The 21,189-nt window shown below is 37.5% G+C and overlaps 1 protein-coding gene across 1 annotated transcript in view; it reads left to right on the top strand.

Annotated features, from left to right (window-relative positions):
- The window catches only part of LOC128646854 (aquaporin-7-like), a 58,447-nt gene that overhangs the window by 17,104 nt on the left and 20,154 nt on the right, over positions 1–21,189 (top strand). Inside the window, 1 exon segment of the mRNA XM_053699656.1 lies at positions 19,977–20,103. Within this exon segment, the coding sequence (XP_053555631.1) occupies positions 19,977–20,103 (127 nt within the window).

Genomic DNA, 21,189 nt, shown 5'->3' on the forward strand with positions numbered 1-21,189 from the left:
AAATGAGTACCATTAAATTGGGTAATAATAACAACAACTATTACTATTCAGCTGCCGATTAGGTTAATTCCGAGAGCGAGCGCTGAAAAAGCGCTTTGAGTCCCACTGGGAGAAAGGCACTATATAAATACAAGTTGTTATTATAAACTCTAAACCGCCGCCCCCCCCCCCACATCGCCAAATCTAAAAAACACTAAACCGCCGTCCCCCCACATCGCAAACACTAAATAAAATAATTAACCCCTAAACCTAACACCCCCTAACTTTAACATAATTAAAATACACCTAAAGTAAAGTTACAATTATTAACTAACCTATTTAAAAATAAATACAAACTTACCTGTGAAATAAAAATAAAACCTAAGCTTAAACTAAAAAAAAACTAACGATACTTGTTTAAAAAATCAAATAATACAAAATTAAAACTACTTTTACGGGGGGCGGAGTCTACTCTCAAAGCGGCAAGCTGTGTCTTAATGAAGCTCTCTGAGATCAAACTATTTTCTTGCAAACTGTTCATAGTAAACCTGCAAAATATCTACTTAAATTCATCAGACTGCACATTGATATGGTTGGAGTCCTGAATTATCTCAAGATTGGATATCCTGACTAAGTTTTTGCCTATGTTCTTTGAGATCAGCTGCGTGACAGATTTTCTCACAGGCCTGGAAGCCATATTGTAAGCAACTGCAATTACGCAGTAGGATCTGTACAAATATAAAGCTCTGTGGGATCTGTGGAACGCAGGTCTGGGACTGCCGCAATATCACCCCCCCCCATTACCGGGGTCACGGGATCCTATAAAAGGATATCAAATCGACTTTCCCTAGAGAAAATTGACAACAATAACGTTTGTAACGCAACCTACTGTGGAGATGGAGGCCCTAGCAAGATGGGAGGCCCGTATGCACCAAATTCTGCAGGACTATCATAGAGACCTGGAGAGGGATCTTTGCGCCATTCTCTTTGGAGGGAACCTTTACAATGGAGCGCCCAGGTTACTAGATAGTTGTGCACCGGCAGAAAAAGATGGCAGCCTGGTTCCAGATTTGGCTGAGAGCGCTTGCAGGCGTGGGGCCCTCTTGGTCACTTCGAGGAAATCGGTAGGTCCCGACTCACAAAGTACCCGACCTACTCCCATACCAATTTGGACACCTCTTGTGAAATTGGGCGACTCGCCCATAGATACAGCTTCTTCTGTCTTCAGTCCGGAATTGCCAGAAACAAAGTCAGCTGAGGCGGGCGGTGAGAAGGGACATACCTTTAAAGGGGACACAAACCGGGCAGTGGGACTTACATCAAAGCACACAGTTTGGAATGTATTCCCTAGTCCCGAGGTCTGCAGATCAGGGGCAAGGTCCCCTCACTTATACTGCCCTGACTTTAGCCATCTTCGACTCCATGCCTCTGCTGATGGCGCTTACACAACTCACAGGGCATACACGCCAACTTCTGCTTCTAATGGCCTCCCGAGACCTCAGCAGCTGAGAACGTACAGGCAGCCTCCCCATCTTAGGCATAATGCACAAACCAGCAGGCTACTAACTGACAGACACGGAGTGGGGTAAATATGGAGGTTGTTTAGGGAATATAGCCTTATAACCCAGGCATGCCGTATGCTTACTTGTAGCCTGATCTTGAGCCTTGACCCTTAGTAGCAACACCACTTTCCATAGATGATACAGATTGCTAAGTTTCTAAATGAGTCTCTTATCAGTTAGGGGGACATTTACTGCTTGTGGGAGATCTCAGTGCACGGGACTTATCTGCTGCTTGGAGACTTTTCACTTTATTACCGGAGTGCCTTTTCTCTTTTTAAAGTCTTGTGCCAAGGACTTCTCTAAAGTTCAGCATGGGTTTGGGGCTGTTTTTTTTTTTTATTTTTTATCATTAACACCTAGGTCATGTTTATGCGTTAAGTTTATTGTCTATCTGAATTTCCATGCAATGGTTGTTTCTGTTTTAATTTCTAGAGGATTCCCCCAAGAGGTATTCTTAATTAACAAACTTCCTAAAACATTTGGTGAAAGTTTCCAGACTTAACAGGCTGCTACTTAACAGTAATAACATATTCATGCCCCTACCCATCTAAAAGTATGCTTCTAGTGGGCTTGCCTCATAGATACATACCGCTAATTAAACTGTAAAAACCGCCATATTCTACTATTGTGCTGATGTGCCAATTGCTTTATTATGTACTTCAGTGTTTTTGATTTGACTGTGATTCTGACTTAGACCTTTACACTTCTGATTAGTTTCATGATCGCCAGAAGTAAATGGTGGGAGTTTCATAATTGTCAAGGATATCACAGTACTCCGGAACTGTATTGCACCCATCTCAGTGGGAAATTGTTATGCAAGTTGTTGTTGATTTATATATATATATATATATATATAGTTACTATAGCTACTACTTTTATGTTATATGTAGCCCAAAAGTGGCTATAAACTTATCAATTACCTCCATTAAGTACTCTCCTATTTCAAGGTCCAAGAGTGGCCTAACCTTTTCAGAGGAGGTTTTATAATCATAAAAATGAGATTACAGTAACAAATAAGGTATCACTGTTATGTTTGTATTTCTGTGCTAAACTAATAATTCTTGTAATGGTGAGGATGTCCTCAAGGTTAGTTTATTCTGCTGGTGAAATGTCACGTCATATTGTAACCTGTCTTTAGAGATTATTTGACATTGCATCCTCAATTCATATTGTATGTTTTAATTATCTCAATAAAAATGTTTAAAAAAAAAAAAAAATGTTCATGGATATAACCTGCATCAAATCCTTTTGAGAAATATTAATTGAATCATAAAGTTGGTCTGTTTCAAAATCTCCTCTTGCTTAATACTGCATTTGTTTTATCCACAGCCATCAAAACAGCTATGTTAAGTTAAATTTGTTGCAATCTTGTGTTTATCAATCAATCCATTAAGTGCTTGTTACCAAATTTCAACAAGATATGTTGATGTGAGGTCTAAAGGTGGACATTACCCATAGATGCCAAAATAACAGTATGTAACGTTCACTCTTTTGCAAAAACTTTTTTTTAAAGGGATATGAAACTGTGCTGCGTAAAAACAAATATTAAATCAAAGATAAAAGAAAAAAAAAAAAAAAAACTACTTTTACAAAAATAATAAACACTAAAATTACAAAAAATAAAAAACTACCATTGCAAATAATAACAAACAAAATTTTGTAAGGCATTGCCCTAAAGTTAACAGCCCCTAACATAACAAACTCACACCCCCAAACCCCCCAAATTAAATGAAACCTAAAAACAAAACATAATCTACCCATTGCCCTGTAAAGGGCATTTATATGGGCATTGCCCTTAAAATGGCATTCAGCTCTTTTACAGGCCATTAAAAAAAAAAAAAGCCATAATCTTAAAAAAAAACACCCCAAAAAAAACCTAACACTAACCCCAAAATCGGTACTCACAGTATCTGAAGTTCGGGGAAAGATCTTCATCCCAGAGGCGAAGCATCTTCATCCAAGCAGCTCCATCTGCATACATCATGGGACCGGCATCTTCTATCTTCATCCCAGCGGAGGCGGATCGGTCGGTGGATGCGCATAGGTGGAGGTCCAGGCAGAGGTCCATTGATCCGACGTTGAGGTCCTTTTTATTTGATCATCTGCCACATACTGAAGATTGAATGGAAGGTACCTCTTTTATATTTGGGTACTGTTGCATTCCTATTGGCTGAAAAATTCAAATCAGCTAATAGGATTTAAGTAGCTTAAAAGGGCCTTTTGTCTGGCATTGCCCTAAGTTAAACAGCTCTTTTACATTAAATAAATAATAAGTCGCCCCTAAAATTAAAAACCCCACATCCACCAAACCCCACAAAATAAAAAATCTAACACTAAAAAAACCTAAAGTACCCATTGCCCCTAAAGGGGCATTTGCATGGGCATTGTCCTTAAAAGGGCAATCAGCTCTTTTTCAGCCCATTAAATCCCTAATCTTAAAAATAAAATTAAAATAAAAAAAATAAAATATCCTAAAACAAAGCCACAAATAGGTACTCACTGTTCCTGAAGTCTGGCTGAGAAGGTCTTCTTCCAGGCGGCTCCATCATCTTCTATCTTCATCCGGATCAAAGACGACGCGGAGCGGAGGTGCGGAGCTGGCTTCCCCGATGTGTGGATCCTCAGCGGCGGTCCTCAATGGCAGCAGTTCTCGGTGGCGGCAGCAGTGTCAGGGCTCCTCTTCACGGGATCATCCGTCGTACACTGAAGATTGAATGCAAGGTACCCCATATTTATTGGGGTACCTTGCATTCCTATTGGCTAAAATTTTTAAATCAGCCAATAGGATGAGAGCTAATGAAGTCTTATTGGCTGATTTGAACAGCGAAAAGGATTTCAGTAGCTCTCATCCTATTGGCTGATTTCAAAATTTCAGCCAATAGGAATGCAAGGTTACCCAAATTGAATGCAGCACCTTGCATTCAATCTTCAGTGTACTAAGGACATCGGATGAAGAGGAGCTTCCATGCCGCCGAGGACCGCTGCCGTTGAGGACCGTCGCTGAGGATCCACGCAATCGGAGAAGCCAGCTCTGCACCTCCGCTCTGCGCCGCCTTTGCACAGGATGAAGATAGAAGATGACGAAGCCGACTGAAAGAAAACCTTCTCCGCCAGACTTCAAGAACAGTGAGTACCTATTTGGGGCTTAGATTTAGATTTTTTTTTTTATTTATTTTTTTTTTTGGGGGGGGGGGATATTTTTAAGATTAGGGGCTATATTTATTGAAAGGCCTGTCGGACATGAATCGACATTGCGGATCATGTCCAACAGACCTCGCTGAATGCGGAGAGTAATACGCTCTCCGCATTCAGCATTGCACCAGCAGCTCTTGTGAACTGCTGGTGCAATGCCGCCCCCTGCAGATTCATTCCTATTCCAATTGGCCGCTAGCAGGGGAGTGTCAATCAGCACGATCATATTTGATCGTGTTGAATTGCGGCGATGTCTGTCCGCCTCTTTAGAGCAGGCGGACAGGTTATGGAGCAGTGGTCTTTAGACCACTGCTTCATAACTGGTGTTTCTGGCGAGCCTGAAGGCTCGTCAGAAACACAGGGCTTCAAGCTCCATACGGAGCTTGATAGATATGCCCCTAGGGATTTAATGAGCTGGAAAAGAGCTGATTGCCCTTTTAAGGGCAGTAAAATAACTGAATGCCCTTTTAAGGGCAATGCCCATACAAATGCCCCTTTAGGGGCAATGGGTAGTTTAGTTTTTTTTAGTGTTAGGTTTTTTAATTTTGGGGGGGTTGGTTGGGTGGGGGGTTTTACTGTTAGCGGGTAATTGGTAATTTTTGTAAGTAAAAGAGCTGTTTAACTTAGGGCAATGTCAATAGTTTAGTATTAGATTAGGGGGTGTTTTTATTTTTGGGGGATTTTTTATTTTTATAGGGGTATTAGTTTAGGTTTACATTTTTTTATTTTGGATAACTTTGTTTATTTTTTCTGTAACTTTACTTTTTTTATTTTTTTGTAACATTAGCTTGGGGGTTTGTATTTTTTAAACAAAGACTTCCCTCTGGGCAGGCTTATTGCCTAGTCTATTTATAAATACATAGAACATATTCCTCTATGTGAAGAACATTGGAATTGGTATATATACATAGTATAACACTTTATTAAATATGAATATTGCATAAATATGATCTTTAATGTTTTTATCTACTTGACTGCAAAGGGCTTCAATATGTATTTATGTTTTTATATGTGTATTTATGCCTGTAAATACATATATACACATATAAATACATAAATACACACACATACACACACATAAAAGGGAGTGCTCCTAATCTCAGTTTGTTACCAGTATAAAAGATTCCAAACTCTCCACCATGACCAAGACCAAAGAGCTGTCCAAGGATGTCAGAGACAAGATTGTAGACCTACACAAGGCTGGAATGGGCTACAAGACCATCGCCAAGCAGTTTGGTGAGAAAGTGATAATAGTTGGTGTGATTATTCGCAAATGAAAGAAACTCAAAATAACTGTCAATCTCCCTTGATCTGGGGCTCCATGCAAGATCTCACCTTGTGGAGTTTCAATGATCATGAGAACGGTGAGGAATCAGCCCAGAACTACACGGGAGGATCTTGTCAATGATCTCAAGGCAGCTGGGACCATAGTCACCAAGAAAACAATTGGTAATATACTACGTTTTGGAAGACTGACATCTTGCAGCGCCTGAAGGTCCCCCTACTCAAGTAAGCACATGTATAGGCCCATCTAAAGTTTGTCAATGAACATCTAAATAATTCAGAGGAGCACTGGGTTAAAGTGATGTGGTCAGATGAGACCAAAATCAAGCTCTTAGTCATTAGCTCAACTCACCGTGTTTGGAGGAGGAGAAGGAATACTACCTATGACCCCAAGAACACCATCCGCACCATCAAACATGGAGGTGGAAACATTATGCTTTAGGGGTGTTTTTCTGCTAAGGGGACAGGACAACTTCACTGCATCAAAGGGACGATGAATGGGGCCATGTACTATCAAATCTTGGGTGAGAACATCCTTCCCTCAGCCAGGGCATTGAAAATGGGTCATGGATGGGTATTACAGCATGACAATGACCCAAAACACATTACCAAGGTAAAAAAAGGAGCAGCTCAAAAAGAAGTACATTAAGGTCCTGGAGTGGCCTAGCCACTCTCCAGACCTTAATGCCATAGAAAATCTGTGGAGGGAGCTAAAGGTTCAAGTTGCCAAATATCAGGCTTGAAACCTTAATGACTTGGAGAGGATCTGCAAACCTGGTGTCCAACTACAAGAAACGTCTGACCTCTGTGATTGCCAACAAGGGTTTTGCCACCAAGTACTAAATCATGTTTTGCAAAGGGGTCAAATACTTATTTCACTCATTAAAATGCAAATCAATTTATAACTTTTTAGAAATTTGTTTTTTTCTGGAATTTTTGTTGTTATTCTGTCTCTCACTATTCAAATAAACCTACCATTAAAATTATAGACTGATCATTTCATTGTCAGTTGGCAAACGTACAAAATCAGCAGGGGATCAAATCATTTTTCCCCTCACTGTATAAACAAACATATAGAGAGATGTGCACTCACAGAAACAAACAACTAGCTCAATACCATTGTTAGCCTGTTCTATGGCGATTTACCAACTGGGTGCAGCTTCTTTTTAGCCCAGTAATGCTTTTCACAGAGTAGAACTTTCCTGTAGTATATCAGTCTGATCCCACCTGTTACGGTTAGTCCAGCGCTGAAATACCAGGAAATTCCTCTCTGAACAAGGAACACAGCAACCCCAGACGTTTGTTTCGGCCTTCATTGGGCCTCGTCAGTGAGGTGTAGCCATGTTCCTCTAAGCACACTGAGCAAGGAGTCCACGTCTGTGTGCCCTTTTTTTCTCTTAGAAATGGTAAAAACAGATACAGCACTACTGATGGGTGCACGGTAGGACAGGAGGCACTGCTCAGTCTCCTATGTGATACAAACAAGGCTGCCCACAGCACTCCAATAAATTTTTCAGTACTTTATTATGACAATAAAAAACATGAAGCATGACTAAGGGGTTGTAACCCTGAAACGTTGCTGTTTTTTATTGTCATAATAAAGTGCTGAAAAATGTATTGGAGTGCTGTGGACATCCTTGGACCTTTTTCCCTTAGGGAGACTAAATACATACAGAGAGAAGCGCATTCACAGGAATGAACAACTGGCTCAATTCCATTGTTTGCCTGTTCTATGGCGATTTACCACCTGGGTGCAGCTTCTTTTTTAGATCATTAATGCTTTACACAGAGTATATCTTTCCTGTAGCACATTAGTCTGATCCTGCCTATTACGGTCAGTCCAGCGGCGAAATACCAGGCCATTCCTCTCTGAACAAGGAGCACAGCAACCCCAGATGATCATTTTGGCCTTCATTGGGCCTTGTCAGTGAGGTGTAGCTCTAAGCACACTGAGCATGGAGTCCACGTCTGGTTGCTCCTTTTCCCATTTAGGGATACTAAATACATACAGAGAGAAGCGCATATTTAGACATGTACATGTATGTATCTGAGACCTCATATCTTGGCACCCTTATAACTTTGCATTGACATTTTTTTAAATATTTTTTATTAGACAGTGTTATTTTGAGTATAACTGTACTTTTAAATGTATTTTGATGTGTTTTGTGACACTTTTTTGACTCGTGTAACAGTTAACCAGAGCTCTGAAGTCGCGTTAATCATTCTAGTGTAATTCGCGATTGCACTCACTTATTCAAATTTAATTTCGACTTGTAATAAGGCGGAATTTAACTTGAGCACAAATGTCCTTGAAAACCTTATATCCCCTTAGAGCCAGATTAATGATAGTGTGGAACCGTGATACATGATATCTTTAGCACGTGAATTGATATTACAAGTCCATGGTAAATCTTATTTACCAGTTAAGGGTTAGTGTAAAAATGCAATACACATTTTTAATAAAAATATTATTTTAACATTGATAAAATAAAAAAAGGTTAAAAGGGATATGGTATATGGCAAGGTGTTTGACTGGGAAGGGCTCCTATGTATATATATATATATATATATATATATATATATATATATATATATATATATGTGTGTGTGTGTATGTATATATGTGTATACATGTGTATTTATGTGTTTATATGTGTGTATATATGTATGTGCACATACATACATATATACAGATATAAATACATTAATACACATGCATACACATTTATAGACATATATAGACTCTTTCAAGCCCTTCCCAGTCAAATTCCTTGAAACATGCAATATAATTTTTATTAGTGCGGTGCAATAAGCAGTTCTGTTTGTTATCAAATGCAGAAGAAGACGGCCGCTGGTGTCATTTGGCTCTTTTTGGAGCTTGATTTCTTCTTCTGAAAGAGTAACACATTAAGACCTGTGCAAACCCAGACCTTAGTGTGTTGCTCTTTCACAAGAAGAAATCCGGCTCCAAAAACAGCTGAATGCCGCGAGCGGTCACCTTCTTCTGTAGTAGGCAGCTAACAACACTACTGCATGCAAAAGTCTAATTTGTAATCTGGCACTTAGTTTCTGTTACTTTAGTTTCTATGAATTAATGGGCGATGCCATGTTGGAACCTAGGTTATTCCCTTATTTATTCTGCTGAGGTCATTTAGGGACAGATATAGAAAGTAAATTAAAGACAAGTATGTAGAATGGTTGTTAAAGTAACTAACAAGGTTTCCACACAGCCTTGTTTGCTCACTCTCTTTTCCTGTCTGCTTTATCTGTCTTTAGTGGTGCTCAGCAGAATAGATAAAAAAGGGGAAATCCTAGGTTCCGATATGGTGGTGACTTCAACTTTATAGAAACACAGTAGGATTAGGAAATAAAAGTATATTGCTATATGTTTGGCTATATGTGGTTGCACATATATACCTCTTTTGGCTTACTGTTGTGTTCAGCTAGCTCCCAGTAGTGAATTGTTGCTACTTCATCAAGATACTAAGAGAATGAAGCAAATTGATAATGGCAGTAAATTAGTAAGTTGTTTAAAAAATGTATGCTCTATCTGAATCATAAAAGAAAAAATTGGAGTTTCATGTCCCTTTAAATGTTTTATATTACTATCTCAACCGGTAAAAGGTATCTTTAAACCATGTTTTGTATTATAATATAAATTAGAAATTTGTATGAAGTGGCTTTCTGTACTGTTTGCCGCTTGTATAAACACGGTTGAAAATATTTTCCAATTCTTTGTCATTTATATTTGGGTTTGTTTGTACTTTTCAGAGTTATGTTTGAAAAAAAAGTTAATCATTATAAAGTATAATTAAAATGAAATATAGCAACTGCTGAATGATACAGAATCCGGACATGCTATGAATAAATAGCAATAATACACCATGTAATACAGTTTACCGATTACTAACAAAAGATTAATGTTAGTTTAATAAAGGATAACATTTGATTGCCTGTTTTTTAATTGGCTGTATTACATTACAATACAGAGATATTGCAGATATAATTAATTTAAAGGTTAGCTTAGTAAATAATGACTTGTAGCACAATCTTGGATTCTAGAATGATAGTAATAATAATAAATATACATTGGGACAGATTATGAGTGGAGCGCAAACGTTTGTGCCTGATCGGTAAGGGGCTTATCACGGGGGTTTGCACTCATCGGGTTACAGCTGGTATTACAAGTTGAAAGTAAACGCGATCGTTCGAGTGCAAGATTTACGCTAGAATGAGTACCGTGACTTCAGAGCTCTGATTAACTGTGTCGTAAAACATAAAAGTTGCACAAAACACATAAAAAATACATTACAAAGTATAGTTACACGCATAATAACGCCATCTAATAATAATTATTCAAAAGTAATATTGCACACGAAAGTTACAAAGCTCAAAGGGCTTTGACATAAATATACATCTTTAAAAATGTATATGTATGTATGTATGTATGTATATATATATATATAGTATATATATATATATATATATATATATATATATATATATATATATGTGTGTGTGTGTGTGTGTATTTATGAATACATAAAAACCTATTCTTGTATGTAAAAAACATTGAATGGGAAATATTGATATTTTTATGTCGAATTAGCGCACATGAGAATATGTGATCAGGTTTGCGCAAGAGTAAGGTGTTAGGGATTTTTTCCACTTTTTTTCTCCATTGCCTTCTACAGGGGGAAAAGTGAACGCAATATTTTAAGTTCGTCTTTTTGCGCTCGGCGGTTAGCACACAAGCAAAAACAGTTTACTTTCAACCCGACTAGCGCAAAAAGCTTATTTCTAGCGCAATTAATGCTCAAGCAGGAGTGTTAATTAGCGTGCAACTTGTAATCTGGCCCATTGTGTAGTATAGTCAAGCTCTCATCTTGCATTTGGTTTGAAGAAAGGTTAAATGCTATTTGTTACATTCATCTGAAAATAGATAAACAAACTGTTCCTTCAATGAAAAAAACAACAAATGAATGCATCTAGCAAGAAAATGTTATTGACTAATTCACTCAGTTAAAACTGTACTCATTAATCAGGAAATGCTTTCAAAGTTCAGTTCTGAATATTAATTTACTAATGTATTTGTCAGTTGATTAATTCCAGTGTCAGCCAATAAGCTTCACTTTTATTCTTGGCCAAGCCTGATCCTATGATACATATATATATATTGAATAAAGAGAGCACTGCAACCCCCTATTAGGCCAAGTCAGAGCTGGTGAGTCCCTGCGGAAGATCTGGTGGTCCGGTGAGCTTCGTCTCTAGGGGGACCGCTGGTCTGTTTACATGATGCAGTGATTTATACTGTGAATTCCCTGTCACTAAGAAGAGAGACTTACTTACACTTATATGAACTGCAACATGTTGTGAATATATTGTTCACTATTCCAGGTGGAACAGATTGCTGATTACGTTGTGCCACATTACATGGCTACGATATATTTTAAGTTGCAACATTTATACCGGTAACATTTATTCAGGGATCCGTGATATAGGCTCAGTTGAATTTGTTTGTTTTTTTATTGCCCTAATAAATATACATTTGATTTATTTCAATATGAGTGTGATGTATACACTGATTTGTTCTTAAAGGGACAGTGTCTGTACTTTTGTATTTGATTGGCTTAAAGGGACAGTCTACCATAGAATTGTTATTGTTATAAAAAATAAATAATCCCTTTAATACCCATTCCCCAGTTTTGCATAACCAACACAGTTATATTAATATACATTTTACCTCTGTGATTACCTTGTATCTAGGAACCTTCTTCCAGCCCCCTGATCACATGACTGTGACTGTTTATTATCTATTGTCTTTAATTTAGCATTGTTTTGTGCTAAATCTTAAATAACCCCCTGTGCCTGAACAGTGTTATCTATATGGCCCATGTGTACTTTCTGTCTCTGTGTTGAAAAGAGATTTAAAAAGCCTGTGATAAGAGGCAGCCCTCAAAGGCTTAGAAATTAGCATATGAGCCTACCTATGTTTAGTTTAAACTAAGAATACCAAGAGAAAAAAGCAAATTTGATGATAAAAGTAAATTGGAAAGTTGATTAAAATTAAAATTCCTATCTGAATAATGAAAGTTTAATTTATACTAGACTGTCCCTTTAATAGGGGGTTGCAGAATTAGGTTTACTGTTAGTGCTCTCTTTGATCAATTTAATTATTTAAACTTCCTGCACCAGGATCACCACAATTAATTATACAAGTGGTGCCCTAGCCACCCATATCCTCACTAGTTGGTTTTATATATATATATATATATATATATATATATATATATATATATATATATATATATATATATCCTATTTGTGTTGTTGGTGGCAGCAGTAGTGCTAGCTATTACTTTAACTTCAGCGTTGGTTTGTGCACATATTTTAGCACCACCATTGCTTTTCTGTTCCATATCACAATGAAGAAATAGCTAATAAAAGTATTTACAAGAAACCAGTGTTAAGAATTGCAATGTTAAAGGGACATTAAAGTTTATCTTTGTTTGTTGCATTTAAATAAAGGAATGTTAAAATTTTCTCACTTTTAGTATGTTCCCATTGATTAATATTACCTTCTGGAGTATATTACATTGTTTACAAATCGATAAATTACCTTTATAATTTTTATATGAAATTGTTGCTGTTGCATGTAATCACCACCACGTATATTGAAATGTAAATACTATGGGAAAAGCTATGAACAACAGGAATCAGCAGAAATCAACCCCCAGTAAGGGTGGAAGGGAAAGCTGAGTCCATTTAAAAGGCAGTCCCTGTAGCAGCTTTAAATATAATTACCCTTTAACTTGTGTGCAAATGGTAGTCTTTATTATGCATGATACAAATCTTTAGAGTTTAAATAACAGCAAAAACATGAATGCTTATTGCTCCAACGTTTACTGGGTTTGAGGTAAAATCTCTAATGAAAGTTACTAACAACGCAAAAGAAATATTAAACAGGTATACAAGAATGGCCCATACACCCTACTCCACTCTCACACAGTGCTTGATTAATCAGTGCAGCAGCTACTTTTTATTTGCCCTAACTGGCAAGGCAAAGGAGATAACATATATATATGTATATATCTATAAATCAACTAATGTAATACGATCCTGTATATACAAAAGATTGCACACCCACTATTACGGTAGGATAATAATTCAACAAATATGAAGCAATAGATAGTACATATGATAAAAGTAAGAATTTATATCGATATAGCAAGATTTCACTTGCGAATCTGCAGGGGGCGGTGTTGCACCAGCAGCCCACAAGAGCTGCTCGTGCAATGCCGAATACGGAGAGCATATTGCTCTCCGCATTCAGCGATGTCTGTCGGACCTGATCCACACTGTCGGATCAGGTCCGACAGACCTTTGTTAAATACTATACTAATACTATTGATACTTTGTAAATATGTTATGCTAATGTTGGTCTCTAGGTCCACAATGGTTTATTGCTCTTGAGTACATTTATGGTTCATTTGTCTGTTTATGGGAAATTTTAAAGTACCCTGCCTGTTATGTGGATGTGCAATTTTGAAAACACTGACATTTTCAAGAAACACTTTTTTGATCTCTGGAAATTAAATTAATTAAAATAAAAATCTGTGCTGAAATCAGTGTTTTGTATGTAGTTAACTTATTTTAGTTTCTACGTTTTCTTCCTTTTTTCTTAATCTTCATAATTTTTATTTGCCCCAACTAGCAAGGCAAAGGAGATAATATATATATATGTACTGTATATATCTATACCTATATATAATCATCTATAAAAAAAACATCAGATATATGTAGAAATATTTATTTATGAATAAACAAAACATATTATTGTATGTGAAGAACATTGGAATGTGAAATATTCATATTTTCATGTTGGGTTAGAGAGAGTGTGGTGTTTTTTCCACTTTCTTTCTCCATTGACTTATATTTTCCCACTCAGCCAGTATTTTACCGACACGGTCGGTATTTTTGAGGCTCAGGTCAAAGTTGAAAATAAAGCACAAATATTGAAATAAAAATGATATCATGGGGAAACTTTTTCTAAGTTTGTTAGAATCTAACTGTAAACCAATGATTATTTAATATCAGCCTTAGCAGTTTTAGTTCCTAAATGATGCTGTATAATTACTTATGCTAATTTATGCTAATGAACACGGCCAGTATTTTTCTCCAGAAAAGGTGGTAACCCTGACCGTAGGTCTTCTGGTGTAGTGCAGAAACATCTGCAAAAAACATCTAAAGTCAAAACTACACAACATATTGGTAAAACGATAAACAAGCATACTGTATATTGTATACAAGTGAGACATGGGTGCTTACTAAGATTACTGTAAAGCAGTGTTTCCTATCTCAGGTCCTCAAATACCCCTTACAGGCCAGATTTTCATGATATCTTATATAGAGAACAGGTAAAATGATCAGCTGATGGTTACTAACCGGCTCTCAGCTATCAGATGATTATTTCAGATGAAGCCATAACACTAATCAGTCCGGATCTTCCCATGGCTGTATCTTACATAGAACTGAATACAGATTAACAAATCACAACTGATGCAAATTACCGTAGTCAGACAGAGGTCAAAGATTATGACGAGCTAATAAAAAGAGTGGGAGGGAGATGCAAAGGAACAATACAGGAAACCTGTGATCTGTTCTTGTAAAATATTTATTTTAAAGGGACATTAAAGGTGCATTGTAGTACACAACAACATGCTATAATTCATTAGAACATTTCATTTTAGCCCACTAATAACCCTGCAAGCCTATGTGTTTGACCCCTGCAAATGGGTTACACACATAGTTGAAGTACTCCTCAGGAGATCTTAGAAATAGAGACAACAGGCCACATATTATTAACAAGTACTGGGGGGGGGGGCATAGTAGCCAGTCTATACATAGGCCTGTGAAGGAATTGTACAATCCTACCCTCAAAAGTATTATACAGAGCATTATTATTATTACTTACTACAGTTACCTCTGGGAGGCTCAAAAAATATTTTGCACCAGGGTCCTCTGTTGACTAGGTCCACTACAAATGTTTGGATTTCAGAATATTTGTGTATTTGCATCTGTAAAATGAGATACCTTGCAGAGGGAAGGAGACCAAGTGTAAACAACAATATCTTATGACATACCATAATGTAGCTAATACATGATGCAACCTTAGGGTAGTTTTCAACAATTTTATTTAAAAAAAAAATATTAAAGGGATATTAAAAGTTTCCAATTTACTTCTATTATCAAATTTGATTTCCCATAATATTCTGTGTTGAAGAGATATCTAGGTATTCATCTGGAGCACTAAATGGAAGGAAATTGTGCTCTTGCAAATGGATAACATTCTTGCAAAACTGCTGCCATATAGTGCTTCAAAAATGGGCCGGCTCTTAAGCTTACAACTCCGTTTTTCAACAAAAGATACCAAGAGAACAAAGACACATTGATAATAGAAGTAAATAAGAAGTTGTTTAAAATCACATGCTCTATCTCAACCATGAAAGAAAAGGTTCTGATTAATGAAAAGGTGTGGATTTCAGAATAATTCCAGATTTTAGAATTCCAGATTTGTACCTGTATTTGCTTCTTGGGATCGCCTTATTACTCGGCGTAAAGAGATGTCTACACACAGCTCTCCTTTGACCCCTATCTAGCAATGCGGGATCTATTGGCACAAATAACTGATGATAATAATATTTCCCTTTTGTAGGTGGCCTGAACTCTAAAATAAAGTATAATATGGAGCTAAGCAAGTGAATTTATACCAATAACATACTTGGCTGAAATGGGCCAGTTAAAGAAAAGGCAAGATTTAGATCAAGTGTTGAGTGGATTTTTTTTCCTTCCTGGTTTATAACATCTCATTCAACCTTCCCCTAACAAATCTGACCTACTTAGACTCCCAGCTGCCTTTGAGCGATGGTGCCTAACAGAAGTTCCTATGCAGGGAACCTTGACATTAGCTAGACTTCTATTGAGTAGACTCCACAGGGAGACATTGCCCAGCTATACCTTTAGCTGGAATGAGGAATTGGGATTTTATATAGGTGATAAAGCTTGACATCAAATTTTTCATAAGACGCATAAATCCTCAATATTTCCTCATATGTTAGAACTTAATTTAAAAATATTATTACAATGGTACTTTAAGTGAAGGTCAATTTTGATGAATTAGTGCATGGTTTTTAATAATCCTATTAAAAACAAGGGCACTTTAATTCATCAAAATTGACATTTCAATCGTTTTCTTCAAAAACTTACCTTTTAATTCTGGCAGCCGCTCCAACTTCCTCCGCCCTTTGCAAGTCGTCTTCACGGCGTTGCATCAGGCCAAGATTCCCCCGGGGGGGGGGGGAAGCCATGATTGGAGAAAGTCGGATTTGTCATTTCTGACATCTGCAGAGGCTTCCAACGGCCGTGGGAATCGTTGGAGCAGCTGCCAAAATGAAAAGGTAAGTTTTTGAAGAAAAAGAGTGAAATGTCAATTTTTATAAATTAAAGTGCCCTTGTTTTTGATAAGATTATTAAAAAAACGGGCACTAATTCATCAAAATTGACCTTCACTTTAACAACTTCATGCCTTGCTCTTACAGCAAGTCAGCGAGAACTTTGTTAGAGGGAATATAGGGAAAAGGGACACATGACACATATTTGGTGGGGACATTGCCAATATATATGTTCCCTTTGGTTAGAGGGGGAGTCTCTAGGAAAAGCCATATTTGGCACACAATTCGCTTTACAACCTACACATGCATTATTGAACTACAAATCTAGGTGCTCTTGTAAGCTGTAGTTAACAAAATATGTGATTGCTAGATCCTGGGGATCAGTTCAGGTCCCTTCTAGACAGATGTGGATTTCTAGAACAGATGAATTATTTTTACTTGAGGGGTATGGGTACTATTTAAGACAAAAGTGAGATATTTTCCAAAATGTGAAACTTTTGTAGGGAGGAAGAGAAGTCCCTAGGATAATGACAAGGAGGTGGGGTTGATGATTCATGTAAGATTTTAAAGGGACATGATACCCAAATGTTTAAGTACATAAAAGTGATGCAGCATACGTGTTAAAAATTGACAGGAAAATATCACCTGAACATCTCTATGTAAAAAAGATATTTTACCTCAACATTTCTTCAGCTCACCAGAGTAAGTGTTCTAGAAATGGTTATGCTTTAGCTATTGTTAGCTGCATAAAAAACAAAAAAAAAACAGACAATCAATTTCATTGCTGATACAACACTTGAAAAAGCCAAAGGAACTATTGGTGAAACGTACCTTGGAAATACTTTTCACAGACTATCACGCTGATCAGAGGAGGGGACAATGCTGCTACACTACCTAATGTTAATTCCAAGATCACAAAAAGTAGTGTATAGCTGCTCCTAAGCCTACCGAGGTATGCAAGGTATACTTTTCAACAAAGGCCACCAAGAGAATGAAGTACATTGAAACGTTGTTTAAAATTGCATGTTCTGTCTAAATCATAAAACTTTACTGTCTCTTTAATCCAATTGTTCCCCAGCATTTCTTTGTACACAGTATCAACCCCTTATTAAACCTAAAAGAATAGAAGATTGTTTGGAGTGGAAAAGATTTGCACCAGGACCTGCATGTATGTAAGGAGGAGAAAGTAGAAATGGAAACCTGTAACATTATTGTTTTAGTTAACCACATTGATGAGCATGACAAACTATGTTTGCCATGCGCATCTCTACCTGTTGGCGCATGATGAGCCCTTTATGTCATGCAGGGGGAATGCTGATCAAACTATGTTTTTGATTATCCTCAGCAGTACAGGCCGGGGGTTCGTTGGTGGCCTAGTGGTTGGCACTCCCAGGTTTCATGGTATTGCCAGTGACATCAACATGTATGTACTTGGTGATGTCACAAAATGGGCAGAACCAGGAAGTTTAGGAAGGATAGAGTTAGAAATCTTAGGTTTAGGTAAGGGCTTGAGGAAAGGGTTAGGTTTCATAGGGTTAGAGATTGAGGATAGGGCTAAGGTTCTTAGGGTTAAGGTAAGGGATTGAAGATAGGGCTAGGGTTTTTATGGTTAGGGTAAAAGATTGAGATTAGGGATAGAGTTCTTAGGTTAGGATAAGAGATTTGGTTAACTTCCTTAGAGTTAGGGGTTACATTTAGGGTTAAAGTTCTTAGGGATAGGGTAAGAACTTGGAGTTAGGGCTAGGGGTTTTATGGTAAGGGATTAAGTATAGGGCTAGGGTTTTTAGGGTTAGGGTAAGGATCAGGGATTAAGGTTAAGGCTGTGGTTCTTAGGGTAAGAGATTGAGGATAGGGCTATGGTTCTTAGAGTTAGGGTAAGGGATTGAGGATAGGGCTAAAGTTCCTAGGGTCAGGGTTAGGGTAACGCTCAGGGATTAAGGTTAAGGCTAGGGTTCTTAGGGTTAAGGTATGGGATTGAGGATAGGGCTAGGGTTTTTAGGGTTAAGGTATGGGATTGAGGATAGGGCTAGGGTTCTTAGGACTAACATTGTGTATAGGGCACGGGTTTTTAGAGTTAGGGTTATGGATATGGGGGTATAGTTAGGCTTTTTATGGTTAGGGTAAGAGATTGAGATTAATGATAGAGTTCTTAGGGTTAGGATAAGAGATTTGGTTAACTTCCTTACATTTAGGGTTAAAGTTCTTATGGATAGGGTAAGAACTTGAAGTTAGGGCTAGGGGTTTTATGGTTAGGGTAAGAGATTGTGGTTACAGTAAGGGTAATTGAGTTCTTAGGGTTACTATAAGGGATTGGGTTAGGATTAGGTTTCTTATGAGATTGGGGCTACGACTAGGGATGTTAGTGTAAAAATTAAGTCTATGGTTTTTGGCGTTAGATTTATGGTTCTCAGGGTTTAGGATAAGGGATTGGGGTTACGGTTAGGTTTCTTATGGTTAGAGTAAGGGGTTGGGAATATAGTAAGTCATAGCGGGTTATTGCCAAGAATCTTAGGGTTAGGGTAATAGACTGGGGTTAGGGCCAGGGTTCTTAAGGTTAGGGTAAGGGATTAACTGTAGGATTAGGGTTTTTATGGATAGGGTAAGGGTTGGAGTTATTATTAGGGCTAGAGATGTTATGTCTAGGGTAAGAACTAAGTCTATTGGTTAGGTAAAGGGTTTGGGTTATGGGTAGGGATCTTATGTTTAGGGTAAAAGACTGAGGTTAGGGCTAGGGTTCTTAGAATTAGGACAAGATATTGAGTTTAGGGTTTTCAAAGTTAGTGAAAGAAACTGAGGTTAAGTCTATGGTTCTTAGGGCTAGAGTTAAGTTTAGGAACTGGAGTTAGGGCTAAGGATCATAAGGTTAAACATTCTGATGATGGCCCTTAGGGTTATAGTGCAGTTTGTTTGCCTAAACTTTTGGGATACATTACATTTTGCTTAAAGGAACAGTAAAGTGAAAATTAAACGTACATGATTTAGGTAGGGCAGGCAATTTTAAACTTTTCAATTTACTTTTATTATCACATTTGCTTTGCTCTCTTGGTATTCTTTGTCGAAAGCTAAACCAAAGTATACTCATAGGCTAATTTTTAAGCCCTTGAAGGACGCCTCTTATCTCAGTGCATTTTACAGTTTTTCACATCTTTTTGTTAGACAGTGCTAGTTCATGTGTGCCAGGAGTCAGCTCTGATTGGCTAAAATGCAAGTTTTTAAATAACACTGAGATAAGGGGGAAGTCTGCAGAGGCTTAGATACACACTATCACAGAATCACAGAGGTAAAAAGTGTATTAATATAAAAGTGTTGGCAATTCAAAACTGGAGGATGGGTAATAAAGGGATTATCTATCTTGTTGAAAAATACACATTTTTAAAAAGACCGTCCCTTTTACAGTAAGATTAACCCCTTTGATGCCTTAATGTTTTGACTGTTCAAATATCTACTTTAGAGCTACAGTATTACTTTGCTACTAGTATTTAAACATTATTATCTCTTCTCTTTATAGCTTTTTGGTTTAGGAGCTGTTGCCCAGGTAGTTCTTGGGAAAAATGCCTATGGACAATATCTTAGCATTAATCTCTCCTTTGGAATTGGTGTGACAATGGGAATTCATGTTGCTGGTGGAGTTTCAGGTGAGTGATCAAAATGACTCTATCAATATTCTCACCAAACCACTCATGACCAGGGGTATCAGCTCTGCCATATTACACACAAATGATCAGGAAATATTACCTACAGCAAGCCCTCATTGTGATTATGAGTCTGTCTCACCATTCCTAGACAGTCATTTATAGAACTTAAAGATGCCACCATCAGCACTATTATACGATCAATAACTTGACTATGAAATGCTTCCCTCGGCTCTCCCATCAAATCTCTTACATGACAAGGAAATATTACCCACAAAACCCTTCCATCCAATCATATCACCAGGTAATAGCACAAAAACGCTCCCACCCAATCACATTCAGTCATATGACCAAATAATTCCATGCTCAGCACTCCCACCCAATCACTCACATAAAGGATATGTCATCCACCGCAATGCAACCAAGCCACTTGCAAAATGAGTTTCAAGAGCTGTTGTGGGAAAAATGTCTTTGGAATTCATGTCACAATGGAAATTAATTCTGCTGATATAGTTTCTAGTGTCTGATATACGATCCACAAACCAAAGAAAAAGCAGCACTTTAAAGGAAAAGCTATTCCTTTGCCTACCTGTACAGACACAGACCCCTTGTGGGGCAGTGACCGGAAGTAATGGACCCTTCACAAATGAAGTAAAAATAATAAAAACTAAAATAATTTGAAGATAATTAATTATACAAATTGCAATGATTTCTATTAGGTATAACCCCCTGTTTAGTGATTTTTATTACAAAAATGTAACAGATTGTTTTATATCCCTTTAAATACTGAAATGTTACATACTATAGTAGATTTTACCCTTTTTTCACCCTGAGGAGGGGCCTGCTCTGCTATATACACAGCAGTCAATCATGTACTGACTTTGGCACACTATTATTAGCCCAGTTGGAGCCTTTCACAGGGGCAGCTAGATAGTACAGTTTAGTCTGAGAATAGTGTGTAGATGGATTTTTTTTAAAAATATATGAGTTGTTTAAGCCCTTAACTACAGGGTACGTCTGCTGTCATTTTCCTTTGAAGGGGTTAAATAGGACGGCTCTCACCAAGAGAGGCAAAACCGCGCTCTAGCT

This window comes from Bombina bombina, chromosome 2 (assembly GCF_027579735.1).
Source record: "Bombina bombina isolate aBomBom1 chromosome 2, aBomBom1.pri, whole genome shotgun sequence".
NCBI lineage: Eukaryota > Metazoa > Chordata > Amphibia > Anura > Bombinatoridae > Bombina > Bombina bombina.